The sequence below is a fragment of the Lathamus discolor genome, chromosome 1 (genome assembly GCF_037157495.1).
Source record: "Lathamus discolor isolate bLatDis1 chromosome 1, bLatDis1.hap1, whole genome shotgun sequence".
NCBI lineage: Eukaryota > Metazoa > Chordata > Aves > Psittaciformes > Psittacidae > Lathamus > Lathamus discolor.
In genome coordinates, this window is record NC_088884.1 from 116,498,266 (window position 1) to 116,523,908 (window position 25,643).

The 25,643-nt window shown below is 36.8% G+C and overlaps 1 protein-coding gene across 4 annotated transcripts in view; it reads right to left on the bottom strand.

Annotated features, from left to right (window-relative positions):
• Positions 1-1,599: 1,599 nt before the first annotated feature.
• Positions 1,600-25,643, bottom strand: part of CCSER1 (coiled-coil serine rich protein 1) — a 735,753-nt gene continuing 711,709 nt past the window's right edge. For 3 of the 4 annotated variants that reach the window (XM_065691921.1, XM_065691927.1, XM_065691936.1), the window contains one exon: positions 1,600-2,546. In XM_065691921.1, the coding sequence (XP_065547993.1) occupies positions 2,061-2,546 (486 nt within the window). In that variant the 3' untranslated portion in view covers positions 1,600-2,060. The remainder of the gene's footprint in view (positions 2,547-25,643) is intronic. The other variant, XM_065691953.1, reaches the window with a different exon arrangement.

The following is a 25,643-nucleotide window of genomic DNA, read 5'->3' on the forward strand; positions in this document are numbered from 1 at the left end:
TGAGGTGGGCAAGACTTGTATTGTTACTAAGAACCAACGGTCCTTTCAATCCACCATGACGTTAAGAGATTGCTCAGAAGAACACGATTCTTAGTAGAGGAATTCTGTTACTAATAATTTTATCTTTTTGGTAGACTTTAAACTATGAGTTTCAGTGCAGGACTGGGAGTCCTGAGCACCCATAGTTAAATCAGTCAAGCTCTGTTTGCAATTTTTGCATATTGTGTTTTGGCAGTAGCAACACACACACAAACACTAAGGAGTTTAGCAAATGCTTGTCTTGATTCTTCTGTATCCAGCTCTGGATACCCAAAATTACACTACAGAATATTTAGACAAAACCTGCTCTCTTCAACATCAGATAATGTCATAAAATTTACTCTAACCAAATCTCAATAAATAGAACCCTGAAAACGCAGGTTGCTTAAATGACTTTGCAGAATATCTGCCAAGTTCATAGTCTATTTTTTTTATTAATCTAATCAATGCTTGTATTAATTTGAATATTAGGTAGTTAAGCAGATAAAATTTGTAGCATTAGTTCATTTGATATGCCCTATGTAACTACATGGCATATGCTGAAACCACAACAGTGGCTTACTTTTCAAATGTTACAACATTTTTAGTGGCTACAGAAGCTTTATTTTTTATTACATGCTACTTCAGTTAAGTGACACTGGTTTGTTTCTTTGTGTGAGAATGTGCTGCACCCTTGTCTTTCATTATTAATCACCAGTTAAATAGAGAGGTGTCTTGTCTCAGATCTGCCTCAATTGTACTTAAATGTGCCGGATTATTTATAAACTGTTAACTATACGTCCTATTATCATTCAGATTACCCTCCATCAGTAAGATTGTAAACTAAGTGTCATGTTTAGTATATGCCACATGTCTGGAGTAACTCCACTTGAGATTCCCATTTTCAAGCCCTCTGAAAGGGGAAAATAGGATCTTTTGCTACTGACAAGTCTACAGGTTCATGGTATGATCAGATGGTTTCATATTCCTGTGAGACCAGCATGCCGCACTTCAGGTAGTATTAGATTCAGCTCACTTATGTGTGATATGTCAAGACAAGTAAACCTGCTGAGTTGGTATAAACCAGGTTATGCAGACGATACGACCTACAGAAATTTTGACTTACTAACTGGTAATTGGAACTGGGTAATAAGACAATCTCTCTTTAGTCTTTCACCCATTCTTGGTTTGGGAAGCAAAATACATGATGCATTACATCATAGCATAGAACTTCACATTGTGTCATGAGTGATATAGTGCCTGTAAAGCACAAACATCACCACAACTTGACATGTCTCGTAGAACAAAAATACTCGAACAAATATAGTTAAAGGTCGGGAAAGGAGAAGGAAGGTTGAAGAACCAAGTTTACATGCTCAGTCTGGAACCCAGTTACTGAATTACTGACTTCAATACCTGGCGAGCCTCTGAACCTTTCTGTTAGCAGAAAATCAGTCACTTCCTCTACTTGTGGCATGAGGCATTCATAAAATACATACAGCAGGAAGCAGTAACACACCTCTACAGGTGAGCAAATTTCATTTTATAAAACAAAAAAGTGTAAAAAGAGGGTCCTCAAAGATTTCTGACTCGTTATTTCCCTAGTCTCTATGAAATTCAAGAGGTTTTACTAATTACTTATCTAGTCATTCCTCACATCTACTTTAACAGTAACATTATTAAACATACACAGTATTATTTAAGATCACCTTCTAGAAATTCAGGGAATGATAGTGGCTTATAGAAGAAAACAAAAAATAAATTAGCCAATATTGGACTAGAAATGGCAGCCAAATGGTCCCATTTATTATACCCATGGTGACTTCTGCATGACAAGTCAATCTAGTTATTTAACTTTTTTAATATAATTTAATTATTTAATTAAAATTCACCCTTTTGCCACAGTCCCTGGTGGGAAAGTATAGAACCTACAGACAACATTAATTTTTTACTTTATTTTTTTCAGGTGGAAGTAGCAGCAGATGAGAACTGAAGACTGAGCTCTAGTTGAGCTTATGTTCCTCTTTAATCAACTCTCCTTGTTACCCATCTTGTTGACCTAAAGTCTGTAGCTCTGCTGTGTGTAAATTGTGATGGAGGAAAACATTTTTTCTGCTGTACATGTGTAGAGAGATGGGGCCCCTTGGAGGCTGTCCGAGTCTCCCTGTGAAAGTGGTATGCTGCCGAGGTACAGCAGTTTGGTCTTTTGGAGTTCCTGAGAACACTGGGTAGCTGTCTGCCTTGGATGCTGGCTTTGCTGTAGTTGGTGCTGTGGTGGCCAAACCATTCTGAGTGACCTCTGAAGTGAGGGTTTCATATGTGCCTCTAGTATGCTTGATGACTTCCACAATCTCGTTCTCTTTTAGGAGGTTGCTCAGACACAAATTAGACAGCTGACAGCTCTTGCTTTCATAGGCTGTTGCCTGGTTGCCTGATGAGTATCTAAAAGGGTCCTCTGTGGGAGTATGTGCTGACTTTCTGTCCCTTGTGCTGAGATTTTGGCTCACCATTCTGTTTGGATATGTAGCCTGGGGAAACAAAACAAACAAACAAACAAACAAAAAGTATTAGTAATATAATATAATAGGGAAATGGTGTAGAGTATAGAAACCACTCCACACTACAGATGTGCAGCACACAGGCCTGGCAGATTTTAAATGAGGGATGAATCTTAAATGCCGGTAAAACTCCCAAAGCACTGATCGCAAAAAATAGAAGTATTGTTCATTTATATTTAACAGAACTAATATTGTAAAATATTTATTATAGGTAATGATTCTGGCACATTCTATAAAAAAATAGTTTAAATCAAAGAAGGGGAATTTTTGTCAGAACAAAATGAATGGATAAAAAGCTTCTGTGAATTGTAAACGGATTTTCACATGAAACAAGAACTGTGATTTCATCAAGTTCACCTCTTAATATTCTCAAATACTTACATCTTGTGTGAGTATCTTCATACCTTGGTTAAGGTCAGAACATAGAATCATAGAATATTTAGGGTTGGAAAGACATTCACTTATAACCATTTTCATTGTCCCTTGAATCTAGGTGTTGTGTCACATGCTACAGTAAAATACATGCCAAAATGCTCTGCCAGAGCAGAGCAATAGCTTTATTTTAGCTGCCTGGAAAAATTACAGTGTAAGAAGGATTACAGCATGTTAGCAACTTCTGATGCTGTGTGAGCACGCATGCATTTTTATTTGTTTAAAGAAGGAGAAATTATCTACATGGCAAGTCACATCACTGTAAATTTCCAGTGTGCACTTAGCATGCTGCTTTGTTTTGTCCTCCACAGAACACCTAGCTGGGGAGATGATGGGGTTGTGGGACCTTCGCTCATTTACAAAATACACTCTTAGTGTACAAAATAAAGCATTGAGGGGAAAATGCTAATGCAGTCAAAGCAGAATTCTTCCTGTTCCAGGACTGACTGTAAGTAGCTTCCAGTGGTGATGCCCAGGAGCTCAGCTCACAGGTAGATGTGCTTTTGGCTGAAGAACAACACTAGCCAAACTGACTGTAACATATCCATATGATGTTTCAAAGAAACCTTTAACTTACACTGCAATTAGTGCACCTTTTATTTATTTTTTTCTTTTTTTTTTTTTTAACTAGTCAGATTACGGTAACTAAGCTGCAATTATGTGAAGAAGGATTTTAGTAATAGCATTATTTGCACTTTATTTTAGAAGTTATTTTGGAATACACATTTGACCTTAATTCATTGCTGTCACACTTTTCCAGGTACTGGTTAAAACACCTAGCCCATTTGCAACCAAAGTCCAAATTTACCCCATATAGGTTTTCTGCAACAGGACTATAAAAGGACATAACAGCAGTGTCTTGACATTTACATTGCCACAAGGGCTCTGACATTGCAGAAAAAGGCTGAGAAAATTAAAAATACCCCCAATCTTTACAACACTTTGCTAAAAATACATCAGGGTGTTTCCATGATTCCATAGCAAACTTGGATATATTGTTTCAGGACAATCACATGCATTTCTATTTTAAACAACACAGAACAATGATACAGTCAAATGTTCACAGCTTACATCCTTATTTTAGGGTAGACAGGCTGGTAATGCTTCTACACAGATTCATACACAGGCTTGGATACAAGTATTGCAGTGCATTTAAAGCATCAGAGATGGCATTTTCAAAAATTATTAGTTCTGGAGTAATATTTTTCCCTTTTAACACAGTACTGATTCAGACTCATAGATGGGAGTAGAACACTTCTGGTAAACATCACTTACATTTCATGCCTACAGCATACAGATGTTGAGATGAAATTCAATTTGATTCCTATGGAATAATTGTTGGGGAGACCTGTCTATGAGTTCAATTTTTTTTTTTTTTATTTGTTTATTTCTGTGATAGTAAGTAAGGTCTTCCTACTGGGACAAGAGTAGTAAATTCAATTCCCTGACAAAAATTCCTTCATTTCTCATAAGGGAATATTTCTGGAGTTACCATAGGTCACCCCCCCGTGCCCTTTAACAACCTAAAGATTGATATAGAACTGAGATGAACCTCATGATGGGACATCTAGTCTATTCTATACTTCTGCTTAGCATCAGCTTTACCCTATAATGCTCCTCACATTTTTTTATTTTAAACAGCTGTTAATATAATCTGTATCGCTTCCCCAGCCAACCTTTTCCACTACATTACCTTGACTTTTAGAAAAAACATCTTCTTAATGTCTAAACTGAACCTCTCTGGGTGCAAGTCTATTCCTTGTATCTCTCCCTATCACGGAAATTAAGAAAGAATTGCTATTTGATCTCTGAATACCTGTTTATGTCTTTGAAGAATGCCATCAAACTACCCCTTAATCTTCTTTCTCTAGAATGAAAAAATACCACATTGGTCTTTTCTCATAGGACTCATCTTCTAGACTCCAAATCATTACTCTTGTCTTCTCTGTAGATTCTCTTAAAAAATTACACATTTTTTTCCTGAAGTAGATGGCCCAAGAGTATGGTACTTAAGGTAATCTCCTACCACTAGGAAGCAGAAGAAGCACTTTTAATTCTATGAAGGACTTCTTCACCTTCTTCTTTTAAATTTACTTTAGTATGAGGTTAGTAATTTTATTTGGCAACAGCACAAAATTGTTCACTCATGTTCATCTGGTTATCCAAAACAGTTCCAAGATTTTTTTTCTACAAAATTATTACTAGGTTGTTCAGCTGATTATTGACACATACACATAATTCCTCATTTGCCTGTATTTGATTTAATAATTTTTCTAATGCTTCAAGGTCATTCTGAATTCCCCTTTTATCCACTAACAAGTTTTCTGTCCCACCCAACTTCATATAAGGTGTAAATTTAGTAAGAATATCCTCTACTCCATCATCCAGGTAATAAAATAGTATTGAACTGACAATGGGACCTGGGCTGAAGTCCCCTCATTCCTCAAGGCTCAACCCTCAACCATTGAGAAATGCTGACATTTGATGTGAATATTTCATTCATTGAAATAGAGAAGAATTTTTAACAGGTATACCTTTATATGTCTTTATGTGCATGCCTGTATATGTATGCACAAAACTGCTACAGCAAGCATAGTAAATCTTACCGATCCACTTTAGAAATGTTAAGATCCACCTTAAAAACACAGGCTGCTGCTACATGAAAGCCATGTAAAAATCCCATTTGTAATGAATTGGTACATTTGCAATCCTTTAGATATCAACTGTTGACCAAGTCTGAGACTAAGACTAGACCTAGCTGCACCTAGGCTCCATCAGGAGTTTAGAAAGGAAGAGGGTCTGCACTGAACCTTGTGACTCAATGGGAAGACTTCCTTATTCCCTGTATTTGTTCCTTTAGACATAAACCATCGTCCTGGTCTAAGACTAAGACTGAATTCAGCCAAACCTAGGCTCCATCAGGAGTTTAGAATGCAAGGGAAGTTCACTCCAAACCTCATGACTCAATAGGAGGGTCTCCCTTACCCTCTGTGCTTTTGGTCTCTGTATCAATCATGATAAGCTCAATTTTATCTTTATTTTCCTTTGCATGCATCATTCAAGTAAAAAATAATAGAGTGAACCTGGACATCAAATTCTGTTAATTCACACTTTTATAAATTCGTATCGAAACTACTCTTACTAATACATTCAATGGTCGTTCTTTCAGCGACCCTAAATCACTCAATGTCACAACACATTTATAAAATTGTATCAAAAGCCTGACTAAAAGCAAGAAATCTGACATATACAGCTTTTCTTCTAGCTAGAAGGCCTGTTACCATGCTGTTGTATGAAATTAGATTGGTTTGGCAATTGATGTGATTTGTAATCCATGTTGGCTCTTGTTCATCTAGTTTTCTTCTATGTGCTTATAGTTTGTTTGATTATTTGCCTCAATTCTTTGTCTGAGAATTTAAGTTAAACCAATGGAAAACCTTATAATATGCTTAAGATGAATCATAACCTCCCCCCCAACACTCACAAAAATAGATACTAATACTGCACTCTGATCAGTATACATCTGTATACACCTTGGAGCTTTTTGTGGTAGTATACACTGCTCAGCAAAAAGTCTAGGAATTAAGTGCCATTTCTCTTCTTTCAACTGCTACTGCAGTGCCAGCAAAAGCATGTAATTTTTCTGTTTAATCTGCAGCTATTCTTGTTCTTATCTTCATTCAGTGAGATTACTCAGTCATAAGCACCATGACATGTGAGTAACTGAAATTTAAACATGTTGCTGCAGAGCTTTGTAGCCTTGGCTAAAGAGGCCATTTCCACTGAGAAGCATGACCACTGCTGGAGGTCTTGCATACCAGTTGCCTTATTGTCTTAAGAATAGCTTAGCAGTTACTTTTGTCTCTTGGAATAGAATAAAAAGTAAAAACTTGTAGGAAAAAAAAAAAAACTTATGAAACAAGTTATACTTACAAGGTAAGTTTTAAAGTAAATACAGAAGAATCATATGGTTTTGAAAATGAGAAGTAGAGAAGCATGTTCAAAGCAAGGCATGTTGTGGAAACTAGGTACCAGTAAAAGTTACAAGACATAATTACCTGATTTTTTTTATTGCTTTTTTAACCTTGATCTTGATGAAATGCTTTGTTTTGACTATCTGGCACTGCAATGTTTCTTTCCTCCTCCTTATTAAGGTTGCATTTCACATGAAATATTTTCATTTTAGAAAATACATGCTGGATTTGTAGGTCTCCAAAATATTTGCTTATGGTTGCTGGTCAATGCAGGGACACAGTATGTATTCATTATTATTAGTTAGGGAATGTCTTAGTTTTGTAAAGCTGTAACTTGTGAAATTCCGTTTATATTGAATAATTAAACAAATACCAGGTGGTGAGAAATTAAGAATTAATTTACCTAGATTTTAAAGCATCATTACAAATATAGAATATGCCATCAGTATTCTAAGGCATTGGTTTGACCCTCTCTCCAGCAAAAAGGCTAGGGTGGTTAACAAGGAAAGACAGACTCATTTTACCAGATGCATAGTTAGATAAGAAATTAACAGAGATTTTAACAGAAACCACCAAAAAGCAACACTACCATTGCTATGACAAATTACTGAAGAATAGCTCGTCATCAGGAAAAGAGAGAACAGCGGTCAAAGTGGAGTCAAAATCAACAAGAAATCCTCTCCCTGTCTCCTCAGTGAAATTATTCTCCCCCCCCCCAACATTGTCAATAAAAAGTCCAATGCTATAATGTAAACATTTTTATAAAAATCACAACATACAGGGTTGAATAAAGTTGTTGTTGTTCATTTGCTGAATTCAGACAGTTTAACTTGAAAGAATATAATCCAACTGAGTTTCCTTGCTGACCCCATTTTACAGTTATTTAGGATCCTCATGATCTTGTCAGACTAAGAAAAATATCTGAGATTGAAATGCATAAAAGTAAAAACCATGCAGCACCACAAAAAAAAATACTTTGGACGTAAACTCAAACTTTTCTTTTTAACCTATTTTCCCTTATTTTCCTGTAAATGTTTCATGCAAAATTTTCAGCAGTGGACTTTTAGATACCAACTGCATTCTACGACTGTTAGATGTGAGTGAGCAAAACTACAATCCCAATGCATCTGTTTGCCAATTTGAAGGCTGAGTCCTTGTCCAGAGCTGAAGGTGGCTTCACGCCAGTCATGTTCCAGCCGAGCCCACAGCAGCTGCAGGGCTGCTGTAAACTGCTGCTTGGCAGTGCTCCAAGGAGCCGATCTGCCAGCTGGTGACTGCTGAAGCAAAAAATCCATTCATCTCTTTCCCTTTTATTTTTTCAGTAGCTCAGCTAGAACCAACAACTTTTCTGCCCCAGAAATCTCCAAATGCCAACCTACAGTCTGCCTAAATGTGGACGCAGGAAATGGACAGTAATTAGGATGCAAATGTGCCTCTGAAATTTCATTTCAAAAGTAGCCCATTTTAAATATATAGGAGAAAACAAAACAAAACAAAACCTCCTTTGTTGCTTCAAAAATGTCTTAAAGGTTAAAAAAAAAAATCAGGATGTGAATTTTCCAATCAGATAAAATAAAAAGCACAGGTTTTCTTGCTTAAGCCTATTTCTCTGAAAGAAAGAAAGAAAGAAAAAATTCTACTAAAATCTGATTGGCTGTAAAATTTTGATAGCTTTGTATCACAATCATCAGTGTTTTAAGGTACATCAATAGAAGAAAGATCTAAATATTTTAAGTTTGATTATTTTGATTATTCCGCTCCAGTGCTTAATATATCAAGATTGAACTAAAACTAGGAATTTAATATTCTTAAAATATTCCCCACTCCCCCCCCCCCCTTTTTTTTTCCCTCTTTGTAACTGTCATTCTGGCAACTTTTTCTTATATTATGAAAAAAACCCCACCAAAATGACCCACTTTAAAGTAATGAAAACTGACTACTCTTATAGAAAGCTCCAGAATGGGACATGTTATTAAAAAAGCAGGCATTCATCACTTCCCATTTTCAAACCCACTGAGTGAAATATGACAAGAGATAACAACAAGACAACACTGCTGCAGGACATTCAAAAATGGATATTGTTGCTGATGGTCTTGTGATAAAATAGTGATATAAAATGACAGAAAAGTACATGAATTACAAAAAAAACCCAGAAAGGGTTCAGATTTTTAAGATGCCTGTGCCCAGAGGCATCTGGGAGTCTTAGATGCCTATAATGTAATTCTTCCAAGTAGAGCAACTTTCTTAAATACATCATTCTGACAGCAGGCATGGAGAATAAAATAAAACAAAATAATCTTTCACCAATGCACCTAGAGCACCCTGACAACCAGCCAGCAGTGGTGTATTTGAAGAACAAGGTTTTACCATCCCAAAGGATTTTTACCTTCAGAAGTGTTAATTGAAGTGCACTCCAGAGAGAGTAATTATTCTGACAGAAAACCAAAGACTTTCTGGATTCCCTCAAGTTTTCTACCACTTAATTATTTTGTGTTCGCAAGTACATGAGGAATGTGCAAAATGTGTTCTCCAATGTAAAGTTATCCATATCTCCCAGCATAGTTCACTTGGCCCTTTTCAAGTCTCAGATGGACTGTAGCACCTTCTACAGAACTGCCTCTATTTGCAGCCTAGCAGAGAATTCATAAAATATAAAGCAACACAAAGAATTCCAAAAACAAAACAAGGCGCTCTATATTTTTACACAGCATGGAAAGGATTAAGCCCTGCATCATGCTTTTGAATTTATATCCCTTTGGATGCCTTTCACAGTTATGAGAGTTTATTTAAGATCTAATTTACCAAAACACGTTACCTCAGTACTATGGTATGCCACATCTGTCATTATGTCAGCTCCTTAATTTCTACACCTCCCCACTTTAATGCTTATCAGCTTCCAGCCTAAAAATGATTCAATACAAAATGTAATTTAGCTGCAACAGGTAATTGTTCTTCACTCAAGTCTCTTAAAAAGCACTCTCATTGATTTCAGTACCACCTGGACCATGAGAGTAGCTTTTACAACCTAGATCTGCACTTACTGAGCTTGCTGCCTTTTGGCAACATGCAGCACATGAAAGAAATAAACTCCAGTGTGTCAAAATAAGGCATGGACTAGTATCAACAGGTTATGGGTAAGAACCTGCTGCTGATCAATTTGTAAGCTCTTCCATCATCCATTACAAAGTGGATGCAGTCAATATAAACCAGAAACATTTCTCTTTCTGCCTTTCTAACATCTTTATTTACTTACTGAAAGCAAAAATTATGACATGCTAAAATTCATGCCTCTTCCCCATAATGCCCTTTTAACCAACAAGCTAGTTGAATACAAGCAATCTATAGAGGTGAGCTAATGTCTGAGAAGGATTTTATGGTAGTGGTGATACAGTGTGATAAGCAACCTACTTAAATAAGATATTATTAGGCTTAAATAAGATATTCATCTTCTCACAGCATAGAATTATCCTTGGAAAATTTCATTTACATAAGTAGTAATGCACAGTAAAGGCCACAAGTTATAACAGGATATAATGTTGTTTTATAAAGTAGGAAGAAAATCATGAAGAATTTCCCATTAATCTCTAGTAACTTTCAGTAAATCATTACTCTGTGTTTCCAATGCTGAATTTCAAAGGTTAAATTAAAGATTTTTCTCATTAGTAAAGCTAGCAGAAAATTTTGCATATTACAGCTGTTTATCATGCCTTCCAAATTGATTCTTTGATACTTCAGAGCTGTTCACCAGTATTAGTTATATCCTTTAAAAACTGACAAAAAATTCATTTAGATGATACTGAATACACCTTATTATACCCTATGGCTTACAATTCTAAATGACTATAAAAACACTAATAAAAAAACCCTACTAAATAGTGTGGATTTTTCAATTATGTGACTACTACTATTGCAGTAGGACACCCTACATGATGTAACAAAACTTATTTTACTCAGTCTGTATCTAAGACTTCCCCAAAATCAGAAAGTCAGTGCAGAAAAGCCGATTTTTACCAGACAGACTTTTCTTATTTTGGACCTGGGGATAAAATGGTAAGAAAGACGCAATGTGCTTACACCCCCATTTTAAAAATCTGTTAAATCCCTTGTCTTGGAAACATCAATGTTTAACAAAGACTAGCTCCCACACCTCCAGCAATTCTAATAACACGTCTCTCGTGATGCCTTTGGCATCTTTTTTTACTTTTTTTTACCCATCACCTTTTTTGAGGCAGCCACAGCTATTACAGCTTATTAACAATAAGGAAAATACCTTCATTAAGCTCTTGTTATACACAGGCTACACCTTTAGTTACAGGCAGCAGAGTCTAGAATAAGGTGTCCAAGTCTGACTTGCTCACGGACATTATAGGCTCCATTCCAGGGGACCGGCTCCCCATGTTCACCTAGCACTTTCGGTCTCACTGTCTCTGTGCAATCCAAGAATTAAGGGCCACTTGTGCCACACTTTCAGCTACAGTCATATAGAAAGTCATAGGTGTCTATAATTAAGGTCCTCTTTTGCATAAGTGATGCAAAATAAACAGACAGAAAATGGAGAAGCAGATCCATGGGAACACCAAGGTCACTTTAAAAGACCATGGTTCATGCAGTGTGGGCAGTGAAGTAAGACACAAAGGTCCTGAGGAAGCACTAAGGGAGCTTGCTCTGGAATGATAAGCAGGAAAACTGCGTAAGTGCTAATTAGCCCTTCTGATAGAGTGTGCTACTCTGCTGACATTTATTGCTATGCTAACACAGGTGTTCCGGCTTTGCAAGCAAAACCAATATTTCTGTACAACATTTGATGTACCACGTAGACATAATAAGTTGTTCGAAGAACTCTGCCTTGAGCCTTTTTTTTTTTTTTTTTTTTTTTTGATAACCAGCCACCTGAAACCTGTGAAACCTGAAACCTTTCTAGCCTCAGGCCTGATATGTGGTCACCAAAACTTGATCATCTGAATTAAAACTGACTTACAGGTGGCAATTTTGACAACTAACTTCTATCACATGCATGTTTAGGCTTTACCAAGTTTCTAATTATGCAGTTTATTTATTTTCCTACTATAATGCCTTTCCTATAGTACCAGAAATTCCATATATAAAATGAAATTCATATGACTATGTATTCAGTTAGATAACATACCAGAATACAGTTGCTGCAGAAGCAGTAGTCTCAAAAAGACTTAAATGTGAAATGTTCAAGTGCCTATGTATTATATAGCTCTATATCTGTGACATACAGATACATATATTTTATGATCTTACCCTCTGTGAAAAAAAGAAACTCATATACTTATCAGGGCTTATTGTCTCACTTTCAGGGCTTACTGTCTCACTTCCAATTAGTGAATGTCATAAATAAGATTTCTAATGACTGTGTGCCTTCTGAAAAGGGCACTGTTTGCTTTTTCATAAAACGACATACAAAACCTATGATGAATTGTAGTTAGCCACTCCTTACCTTTTTACATTACATTCTTTAACAATAACAAATCCTCCCATTAAAGTGAGTTTCATAAATTAGCATCCTTACTTTTGAAATCAATAGGAGCTGAACTTACACAAACAGCAGGGCAAATTGCACACATTAGCAAAGGATATTCAAGAACTGCTAATCAGCGACACTATTCCTCAGCTCAGTATAGAGTCTGAAAAGGAGATCTCAAAGGACTAACAAAAAGATTTTTTTTACCCTAAAGTAAATTTCCATAATTAAGTCTTTTTTGTGGTTAGACAAAAACATTATAACATACCCACAATCAATCCCTAGCCTTAATTGGCCAGTTTAATACATTCAACAACATGTAGAAATAGTTTAGACTCCTATGACAGGATAAAGCACTACATATTGGCTCCCTACTGTAGGATTCAATGAGAGAAAACCCTGTATGAACCTTGCATCATAGGACAATGTTCAGTCAAGCAGATTTCATTCACAATAGAAAAAATTTCCTTAAAATATTTTCTTCAAAGAGCTTACTATCTATGATGGTTAGAAATCTATGATGAGTGAATCATTCCATGCCTAGGAGGTTTTTAGGCATTGACAGTCTTAGAAATAGGGAAAGTACAAATAGGATTCTCTTGGAGTAAGGAATAACTTTCTTTTTCCTCCTATAAAACCAATACCCAAGAACTTACTGGTTTTGTTGGAATGGAATTGGTGCGTATAAATTCTGTTCTCTGATCTCCATCTGTCAATATCAAGTATATTTACAATAATAAAATCTTGTCAGGGAGAGCAAGGGGACTCATCATCAAGTATAAATAGTTGCTGAGGAAATGTGACGCCCATAAGGAATCCATACAATTGATTTACATGAAAGATACTGCTTTAAAAAAACACTTAGTTTGCAGCTGAATAATATAATTCCCCTCATGTTCTAAAAAAATCCAGAAACCTATCTTCTGTCATTTCAAAACTGTGTATATTTGGTAGCGACAGAAAATTTTCCTTACTGTGTAATTTCAAAGAAACCAAGTTTCACATAGGTAAGATAGCCCATCAGATAAGTACATAAAATAACCTCTTTCCGCCTACACCAGTGGCTTACACAAAAGAAGAAAAATATTTCATAGCATCTTTACTGTACCTCTAATAAGGGTCCATTCAGTTCAGCTCTCTTCAAAGCAGCTACTGTAGCATAGTGTTCATTACAAGATGTACTACTCAGTGTTCAGAAAAGTCAATTCTTAACAAGATAAAACTACTTCATTCATTTAATGTATTTTAAGGCCAGAAAACCCCATTATAATAATCTTGTCTGACCTTCTTTACAGTGGAAACCTTAGATTTCTCTTGGTGAAACCATGTAATCCAAAAAAGCGTAACTTAAAAGGCTTAAAGTAACAGAGAATGTATTTTATTTCTTCATAATATATGAAAATATTTTTATAACAATGCAATCCAGATCCTTACTGGAAATGTCACTATATTTTGGTAACAAATCCAAGACTAATATTTGAACAAAAGAAAATAAGCAGTATCTGATGACAAAACTGCTCTAAAAATATGCTAGGAAATAAAGTGTCTCTAAAAAGGACTAATGTCTAAGACATTTAGTAATAGGCAATTCACAGAGAAAGTGCTGGCTGGGTTTGGAGTTGTCCCTGTCTGTTCTGGTTGTGTATGTAGTTATATGCATGATTTGAATGTTCTATTTGCTTTTGTAAGTGATTATACAGGATGTATAACCGTAAGGAGCCTACTACAGCCTGTAAAAAGACTAAGAACACAGCACTTCACAAAAACCTTGTAGTACCAAGATCATATTATTTGGAAAAATAACCCTCTATTCCATCTTCCCTGGAAACATGCAAATAACTAATGCAGCTATTTCAAAATATTCAGCATTATCAGCTCCTTATTTCTTTCAGCAAAACTATGTTATACAAACTTAGCAAAGGAAAATGAACAAAAGGGAACAAGAATATAAACACCCACTGAAATTTCTTTTTTTGCATTTCCTTCTGGGAAAAACAATATAAAAAAATTTGGTAAAACCACTGAAATACCTGTATTGGTTTCTGTTTCTCTATTCATTTGCCTAGCCTAAGCAAGGCAAGCAAGATTACATTTCATACTTATACCTCCAACTTTCTATAATAATGCACATAGGGAGGCATTTACCTGTTGCAACATGCCCTTTCTCTCTAAATGTAAAACTTTACATTTTCTTTTCTTTACAGCCCAGGTCTCTCACTTGAAAAAAGTAATAGAGGATGATATGCTCACTTGGGTTTATAGGCTTTTCAGCTGTAAATTAATGTAGTATTGCTGACTTATGTCAGTTGCTGCATAATAGCTGCTAAAATGGGACATCCTATCTCAAAAGACCCTCTGCCCTGGGGACTAGGGGTGAGAGGCACAGCTTTGGAAGGAGGCTGTATGTAGGAAAGTATGTGAAAATTGCATATAATTATAATAGAGTGCCTGTTTCATAGGTCTCTTCAGGATGGCTAAATACAGGCAGTTCTCGTTATTTTTGCAATGGGCCCTGGGGTGTCCCAGGCACCAGAAGAGCCCAGGTGTTGCAATGGGCAGGTGGTACAGCAGCAGCCTTGTGTCCTAGCACTGCGCCAACCTCCCTAACACAGGTCCTGCCAGCTCCAGGGTAACTCCAGCAGATCTGGTGGGGTGCTCTTGCACTTCCCAGGAAGCCCAGGGTCTCAGCGTTTCCTTTAGACTGACAGACAGTAGATTTGGATTAGATACTGGGAAGAAATTCTTCAGTGTGAGGGTAATGAGGCATTGGAGAAGGTTGTTCAGAGAAGATGGAAGCGCTCAAGGCCAGGCTGGACAGGGCTTTGAGCAATCTGGTCTAGTGGAAGGCATCCCTGTCTCTGGCAAGGGGTTTGAACTAGATGACCTTTAAGATCCCTTCCAATCCAAACCATCCTATGATTCTAAAATGAGAGTTTTAGACTTCTTGTGACATAAATATCAGTTTCACCTCTGCTGTTTGCCATTTCATTAAACAGCATTTTAATGGAAATCCTAAATTCTGAAAAGCTCATGGGAAATCATGATCCCATTGAATCCTCTAGCAAAACTTCCACTGCCTTTATTGCATTGTCTCGAGCAGGAATGAAATTAAGCATGTGTCTGAAGAATATTTACTACTACATAAATTAGGTACCAGTGTGTTTTAGTACTGCCTGAGCAACACATGCTGCTGTGATGGCAGCCTTTTATGCCTCCCTCCTGCCACATTAATGGTATAAGCTACTTTAAATAATTCATAACCAAAGTAATTCATTCAAATACATTGTGGTTTTTGTTTTTTGGGGTTTGTTTGGTTTGGTTTTTTTTAATAAGGCTTTTTAATACAGTTTAGGAAAAAAATATTTTTTCTAATTAGCAGCCTTGAAAGATGAATATCTGTTTGTTTAAAGCTATACACCAAAGACATGGTTTAGAAATATGAGATATTCCTCAGGGATCAATACTGGGTCCATTTCTATTTAACATCTTCATTAACAATCTGGATGATGGGGTGGAGTGCATCCTCAGCAAGTCTGCTGATGACCGTTAAACTGGGAGGAGTGGCTGATATGCCAGAGGGTCGTGATACCATTCAGATGGACCTTGACAGGCTGGGGAAATGAGCCAACAGGAACCTCATGAAGCTCAACAAGGAGAAGTGCAAAGCCCTGCACCTAAGGAAGAACAGCCTTATGCACCACTACGTGCTGGGGGACAACTGCTTGGAAAGCAGCTACCTGTGGGTCCTAGTTGACACCAGGTTGAACAGGAGCCAGTAATGTATCCTTGCTGTAAAGGAGGCAAATGGTATCTTCAGCTGCATTAGACAAAATTGCTCCCAGAGTGAGGGAGGCAATCCTTCCAGCACTGGTGAGGCCACACCTGTGATACTGTCCCCAGTTCTGGGCTCCCCAGTACAAGACATACTGGAGAGAGTTCAACAAAGAGCCACAAGGACAATTAAGGGACTGGAGGATCTCTCTTGTAAGGAAAGGCTCAAAGACTTGGGACTGTTTAGCTCAGAAAAGAAAATGCTCAGGAGGATCTCATCCATGTGTATAAATATCTGAAGGGAGGGTGAAAAAGGACATAGCAAGGCTCTTTTCAGTGGTGCCCAGTGACAGGACCAGGGCAATGGGTACAAACTGAAACACAGGAGGTTCCCTCTGAACATCAGGAAACACTTTTTCACTGTGACGGTGACCAGGCACTGGGACAGGTTGACCAAGGAGGTTTTGGAGCCTCCATCCTTGGAAAAAGGCATCAAAAGATGTCTGAACATGGTCCTGGACAACAGGGTCTAGACAACCCTGCTTGAGCAGAGGGTTTGGACAAGATAACATGCCAACCTCAACCACTCTGTAATTCTGTGAAGGAATTTGCTAGTCTGAGATCAGATTAAGAGCACAGGCGAGAAGCAAAAATCTGAACAGGGGTTTAGGAAGTCACGTACACCTGCAATTCACTTTCTACTTTCTATTTACACCCTATCACCAGGGCTGAAGCTCCTAAGTCTGTTGTCCCAGTGCATTGCTCCTAAGTAAGACCAGAAGAGCTTACAGCTAAATCTGGCAAGGAACACTTTTTTTTTTTTTTCCAGGAGATGAGTCCTTTGACCAGCTTAAGCACCGGCTTGCAGCCATGCCACCCCAGCAACAGATAAACACCTCTCAAGCCACTCTCAGGAGGAGAGATCTCTGACTTGACCATCAGACTTTCTGCTGTAAGCTCAAATCCTTAAGAAGCTGAACTCTTCCATTTTATAGTGTTTTACTGTTGGAAATGTTCTTAGTGTTTTCCCCCCTCAGCCAAAACAGAACTGTTTTAAAACTGTGATTTACTTATAAAGGATCCATTGAATGTAATCCACAAGCAATGAACCTGCCTATTGGTTGAGAGGCCCCAACCCTTAAATTGGCTAAAGCAATTTTAAGCACCATGCTTAAAACTCATGAAAGCCCTAGAAGAGGATAACAAAACTTTGCACATAAACAACAAAGCTCTCTAAGGCAACATACCAGACTCTCCAATTCACTGTACACTGAAAGATAAAAGACAGGCAATGTTTGAAATTCATGAAGGAGGACAATGAAGGAATACAATATGCGTGTACACACTCTTACATACCCTGGGGATTGGTAAATATAGCCTCACATTAAACTGACAACCACCAACTCATAAGAGCCTATAAAGCACACACAAACAACTCCCCAGAATATCCCAGCAGCACACCCAAGAAGGCTATGTAGGCTATGCTTACAATGCATCCTAGGTGATCGTTATTTAGAAGGGAATATCTTACAAGCTGCTCATCTCACCTCTGGATTTCTGCCCCTCAGCCACTGGCAAATATCTCCCCTCACTTCCATAAACCTTGCAGGACAATGAAAACCATTGTAATTCAGGGCACATTATCACTCTGCTGCCTCCAGGTGTCCAGCTAGTGCATGTAATATACCTTTCAGTCACTCAAGCAATCTCTGTTGTGATCTGGAAGATGCTTAGGCACCCATTTGGCAGTTCTTTTCTATGGTACCAAAGTAAAAGCCTTCCTCAGCTGTAGAAACACAGATTAAACAAACCAAATATGCTAATGCCTATACTGCTAGGTGTTCTGTAGAAGAACCCTTTTCTTGTTAGGAATATCAAGCAGAAATTTTGAAAACCCCAATTCACAAACATTTCCATATCAACCAGGAGTAAAAATGATTAATCCAGGGTTTCTTGGGCACTGAAGCACAAGTGAGCATATTTATCCTAACATATATGTAACTGCTAATCCCACGATCACATTCCTTGCAACTGGCTGAGCAACTGCATGCAGCACTGCTAGTAACCTCAGGAAGACTGGCAAACAGTAGGACACCCACCAACTGCTACCTGCCACATGCAATAAGCAGCACAAAGCCATCCTGTCAGAGCAGTCTCAAGAGTTCACCTCCCCAGGCCAAACAGGTTAACAGCTGACTTGTAGCTTTTCATGTAGGAATAATTACACACTTCTCAGCAGATGAACTCTCATTCTTATAATGCTGCCTGTGTAGCACTAGGGAGGGAAACAAAATGCAGATTATCCCAACCCTGCAACACAGACCTTTTTTTGTTTGTTTTTTTTTTTTCTTCTTTTTTTTTTTTTTTTTTAATTTTTATTTTACTACAAACAGTTGCTTCTTAGTGCACATTATGTTGCTGCTTTGAGAAAAATCAGGCTCAAGCAGCACCTGCTTCATCTTTCTCTTACATGTCCTTCTCTTTTCCCTGGTTCATTTTCCTGGAGGTGCACCTACAAGGAAGAAGAATTTACAGCAGCTGCTTCTATGCCAAAAATCAATTTGTTCTGTAGTCACAGTGACAATATGTTGAATAATGCCAAAAGAAAGCACTGAGTATGCCTGAGTGCCAGGCTGGAGTGCAGAGAACTTCTCCTGCCCTGAGTGCCAAAGAATTTGAATGCTGGTGCCAAAAGAGGAGGAGATATTCAACGCAGGAGTCATACCCTTTCTGCAAGCTTGACCTATGATGTGGCACTGCACGACCCCTTTTCCATGAAATATTCTGCCTTGGAATGTGGGAAATACATGCAGTCATCCTTGGAGACTGACTCCTTTGCAAACTGGTTTTGAACTGAAATGGGGATCTTTTAACTTTTCAGACCTCTTCCCTTTAAATGCAGAAAAGTGTGTGTTAGAAAATAAATAGGAAGTGGCTGCCATGCGGAAAGAAAGGCACTCTTAGTACCTAAAGATGCTGTAAGTATACATGAATACCAAAGTTCATACAGGAAAAAAAATACATCGCATACCCATGCAAAAATTAAACTGCTTTGAAGTAGCAGAAATGTAGGTTCACCTTTCTCTTCAGAAATTATTTTATTGAAAAATAGTCCACATGTAATGCCCTGGTAAAAGAATCTAATATTTTTTTTATTTTTTTATTTTTTACCTGATAAAAGTAACTAAAACTTTATTTTAATAGCATTTAAATCTCACAGTATCACCTTAAAATAAGATCAAGCAGACTTGTACATCCACATAAAAGAGAATAAAATTAAAAATTATACCTACAGTACAATGTAGAAACTTTCCTCTTTTGATGTTTATGTATATATATAGATACACAGAATAAATATTAATGATTTTTATTTAATATCCTATTTAATGGAAATATTTCTAACTCCTTCTATGGAGCTTTTAATATTAAATCGTTTTGATAATAATGTTGCCTATAACAAATCTCAGAAATGCAGAGAAGGAAAGAATCTGCATAGATACGAAAAAGCAGAAAGGAAAAACTAAAATAAAACAGTGAACAAACAATTAATTTCTCACTCACAAGAAGTGCAAGAACGGATCACGTCAGACTAAATCCATGTGTATGCATCTACATATTTGGGCTTATGTCTATGGTCTTATCAAAATATATATGGCCTAATGTGAAACCTATAGATTGGAAAGGTAATATCCCTATAATGTTGCTAGAAATGCTGACATGATATATTGGCTGAATTTTACCATCTTTGATTTAAATAGCCAGTGTAGACATGATGTAAAAAGCAAGCTAAATTTAACCAGTCTGCAATGCCATAAACAATACCTATTATATTTTATTGCATTCTATTGGAGAAAAAATATATATGGTAATTTTCTAAGCTATTTTCACTTCATTCTTAACATTTACGGCTATTACTAGTAGAAAGCAACAACAGCTTGACTTCTTAGCATGCAAAATGCTAGATCAGAAAAAGACATATAAAAGAAAAATATACGCTACTCTCCATTTGTACTGTGTCAGCAAAGCCTTTAACTAGGTATTCTTACTAGAATTTGTTAATTATAGGTGATTCCCAGTTCTTACAAATTATCAGGGAAGATAAGAAAATGAGGTATGACAAAAAATAATTTATAGGGCTGTGGCATTAAAAAAATAATGTCCCCATCTTGCCAATGTTTTGCATGTGAATTATAGCAAATGCACAGTATTCCAAAGCCTGTTTATGAAATGTCTCATATTCAACAGCTGTGTCTCTCTTCAGAGTGTATATTGCTGTTTAACTGCAGTCATTATTGTTTGCTTCTCAAACATGAGGCAACAGGCTGCCTACATTGTAGGGAATCACCTCAAGCTCATACTAAAAACCAGGTTATAACATCCACAGAGTATTATTTAAACTTCTACCTGGGGGTTCTCTGCAGATCATTAGTATCAGGAAACAAATTTTTGAAAATTATAGCAAATAAAATGGCCACTGCTATGGAAGCCAGTATGGGGAACAACCTCATGTGTGCAAAACTTACCCCACTAAGACTTAACATAGTCTTTTACCTTTGTCAACTGTACTGTTTAACTGCATAAATGCTTCCTGCTGCTTTGGGCGGGGTGCCCTCACTCCCAGTCATCCCTGCCTGATAATTCCCTTGTGCCAGTGTCAGGGTTTGAGTCACTACACAGTGAATTAGATAAGGAAGCTAGCATGGCTGAAAACTATGACTTTCAAATCTCTCTGTATGTGGAAGTTATTTTTCAGCCAGCACAGTTCACTGATCAAGCTCCCTGTGTGGTTGTATAAATGCTTTTTATTCACACAAGGAAAGCAGCCAGAACAATCAGACAAAGAGGACGAGGGAGACATAGATCTCCCTCTTTTCTTTTTTTTTCTCTTTTTTTTCTTTTTTTTTTTTTTTTTAATGAAAGGGCAGCAATGTAGCAAGTAAGAATGGGTTATGCAAAAAAGTTTGCTGTGGGTCCATCTCCTCTTCTAACTATCAGATGTGCAGTAATTCTGCTGTTGCACTCTGATGCTAGAAAATGCACCACCAGCACTTGGTTTAGCAAGACACCTGAAGACACAGGACCCATCTCCAGTGCCACAGTTGCCCCTGTGCATAACTACAACCTTCATATTCCAAGTGCATTGCCACTGCAACCACTGTCCAACGTGCTTAGCTACTGAATTTGCTGAGCTAATCTCTGAAACTCTTGTTCTTAGTTCTGGTTTCTCAAGGCATGGAGAAAAGAAACAATTACCAGCTTATAGGCATATGAGAGACAGAGGATGGACAATTTCCTTGTTTTACACAAGGATTTTTCAAGCCCAGGCCTGACTCAGTCAGATGCACCACTTCTGGACTGGATTCCAGTCCAAAATAACATGGTTTTTACCCCTTCTGTCCTTGTAAAAGATACCTGCTTTTACACAAAGCCAATAAAAGGTTCATTATTTGTTATTTAAAAAAGATAATTAAATTATTAATGAACTTTCATACTGCAATACCTGAATTCCATCTGTTCTGGTTTGGCAGGCATTTGCTTATTTTCAAAATGTAACAGAGTCTTTATTAGATTATACTTTATCAGCTTTAATGTTATTCTCAGACACACTAATATAGGACAAATAAATCAGCAGCACTTCTATGCTTCTATGTCCTGTTACGGACATTGAAAAATGCTTTTTCAAAAATTTACAACTTTGAATTACTTCAGTATTTCTATCTTTGCTTATCCACATTGTTCACAATCAGCTGATGTAATGACCCAGGCAAAGCCTTTTTTATAATTAAACCTTTCTTTTCTTTGCAGATTTCTGGGAGGAGACCTTGAATTTAGACAAATGATTGCAGATGGTAATATAAAGCTGTACAGAAGATAAATGGTATCTGCGGCTTTCAGATGAAACTCTCTATTTTAAACAGAGCTCTTGTAAGGTCTCCAGAACATTTTATCCCTGAAAATAGAACTTAGCTAGGATTTAAGTCTTTTGTATACACTTGTACTAGCTGCTTACAAACAGCAGTTTCTCTACTATTTCTCTAGTCTAGCATATACCTACATGACTCTTACTTTGGCTTGGGGCTTTAAGGAATACACTTAGAGACTCTTTTTTAGGTTTTTTTGGTGGTGATTTTTGCACACACACACCCCCCTTCCGATATCTTTTGAGTAATGGGAAATATGAAAGCTGCCAACTCCCAGAAATCTCAAGTGAGAATTTATTGTCCCTGGCTTTATAGATAGGATGTCAGATAATTTAGGAGGAAGAAATTCTTTTTCTTCTTCATTAGATATAGTGAAATGTATATGTTCAGATTTTAAAGGCAGATATTTTTATCAGAGTATATTTTAAGGCAGATCATTAAGTACACAATCATAGCTTTTCAGCTTTCAACCAAGGATGCAAAGCAGAAATCCTTATTCACCTCCCACATTCTCCATTACGATGGAAGCTCAGACACTGCAGTGAAGAAATTGCCACAATACAAAAATTGTTTCGTTCTCATTTTTATCTCAAGTCTCTGAACTCGGCACAAAAGGTAACAGAACGGTTTCTTGAAGTTGTTAAGAACTACTGTATAAGGCATATGGATTCCATACATATATCCTTATATCCATTGCACATATTGTTTTCAAAACAATCCTACAAGCTTATTTTAACATCACATGTTTAAGCTGTAAGTTTTCCAGTAATGTTGTCTGAGACCTAAATTACAGCTCTCTGAAGTCAGTGTATACATCCCACCAGTGGTTTGATTTACACAAATTCATAGCTGCTTTTACTGTCTCCTCATTCATTCAGGATTGAATTCCTGTCCAAAATGGGTAACTTCTGCGATTCCTCACTGGCACTGCTAACTAACATACACATTAACTTTAAAAAATATGTAGAAAAAAATCTAGATTATATTATATAAAAAATCTAGATTATATTTCTAGAAAAAAAATCTAGATTATATCTAGATAATATATAATAGATTATATATTTCTAGAATATATATATAAAATATATAATTATATTTCTATATATTCTATATATAGAATATATATATTATATAAGGTGCACTTATATCAAATTCTTAAGCTGCTTCTTAGGCTCCAGTTCTGCCCTTACATGATATAACTCAGTAGTTTCTTACCAAGGAATTTATAAATTGACCCACTACCTTTAGAGAGCTGTAAATTAGGCCCTTAGCAATTGGGATTTACTTCTGAATTTTTTTGTGTGTAGGGAGTTCCAGAGCACATTCGGTCCCTGCTGTAAAGAAGGCTCATTAATACTATATTAATATATTAGACATTTTAAAAGATAAGCTCATATTGCTACTCTAATCCTGCCATGATATATTCCAAGTAAGTCTGAGTGATTACTTGGAAATAACCAAAAATACTATTCCTCCTTTCAAATTAAGCTCTGGAATTCTTGCCAAAACATACTATTATGATGCACCAGGATGGAAAACTGAATATCAGTGCAAATAATATCCCCACTAAAATTTAATACATAAAAGTAGAAAAACCTCAGAAGATTTCTCTAATGATTGAGGTTTGAGCTTTGTTGAAGTTTTGTTCTAATACATTAAAAAATGTCTGGAGGAATTGTAAGGGGCCTTTTGCAATTTCAGTAAGTCTGTGTAACTCCAATTGACTCTTTTTGAAAGGGAGCTCATGGTATTTGGTCTTTTTAAAAGTTACAATAAAATGTAATGATGTAGTATTTAAATTAATTTTGGAAATTAAGTGCTAGAGAGTCTTAAAGTAAACAGTTTTTCATGTTATTCTTTCCTGTGTTTGGGGTTTTTTTTTGATAAAAATAAAAAAGGAAGCTAATTAATTTGTGACAGAAAGCCATTAAAATTTTCTTAGCTTTATTCATCAAGGTGTTTGTTCGCATTCAAATTAATTCAGTCTTTATTGAAACAAATGGGAAAAACTTAATTTGATTTCACTGGGCTTAGCATCAGGACCCCACTGGGTTGCTGTAATTCTGAGGTTTTTGTTTCTTCCTTCTCTCTCATCACATACTGCTATGGAACAGGAAAAGATTGTGTTTAACGTAGAGCAAAATCATCTATTATACTCTAAATATAAACTTGGGATTGTCATTTCATTGAAAATTGTTGCAGTTCTCTGATTTTACAGCACATGGCAGTCAGTTTGGCAAGTTTTGCATGGAAAAAACAGTTTCTTAAGAAGCGATGTGAAATGTTTAGGATGCAACACAGGGATTTGGGTATATCATGTCTTTCAAAATAGACATCTTCAGGTATTTTGGATCTTAAAACTCTTAGTTGTGCTACCAAGGTAGGGGATACCTACATACTTCAGAGGTTCTGTTAAATCTAGAAAGGTCAGCTGGTCCTAGGGCTTCAACTGTTCAATGTCTGAATAATGACAATCCTAGCCACTGAAGTTCTCTGTCACTCGCATTACACGGGATGGGGAGTTGTTTAGCTTGGTGTGGTTTATGAGCAGCTCCCTGTGGTCAACACTCTTTCTCATAGCCAAAAATCAAAATCCACCCCTTCCCCTCTTGAAGCCATGAAATTCATTAGCATTAAAATCGATAACTGATTTAAAGCAAGACATTTGCGTCTTTAAAACTGCTCAGACTACAAAAAGTTGGAAACAGTAAAACACTGGAAAAAGCAAGAACACAGACTAACAAGTCAAATGTTGCAGCGGTCCCATGACAAACTGCAGAACCATATCACATTTGAAGTATATTAAAATTTTCACCAAACTGTTTTATGAAATACTAATTTTGTTAGCATTATACTGTACATTGCATTATAGATAATACTTTAAGCTTCACTTCTGAAACAGCTATATTATATTTTCAGCCCATTTCTTTCTCAGCAAGGGCACAAAGTATCTCATTCTGTTGATAAGACTGTTTTACAGCAGCACAGTCATGAGTCCTCAAAAAAACAATGTGGATTTTAATGGCAGGGTTTGTATAAAACTCTGTATTTTAAACAGTAAAACTGCAGACCTATCATCTTGTGGGAGTAAAAATTAAGTCTGGATCCAAACTTGTTCAAAACTGAGAGCTTTGAGCCCATACAGCACTCCTAATATTCATTAAGAAAAGCAACATTCTAATTCCCAGTTTAACATTATGGTTCAATTTGCCCAGGGAAAGATAAACGCAACCTCTGAAGTTCCACGTTAACATCAGGAAGAACTTCTTTACTGTAAGAGTGACAGAGCACTGGAACAGGTTGCCCAGGGGGGTTGTGGAGTCTCCTACACTGGAGATATTCAAGGCCCGCCTGGACAAGTTCCTGTGTGATGTACTGTAGGTTACCCTGCTCTTGCAGGGGGGTTGGACTAGATGATCTTTTTAGGTCCCTTCCAACCCTTGGGATTCTGTGATTCTGTGATTCTGTGAATTTTCAAGGG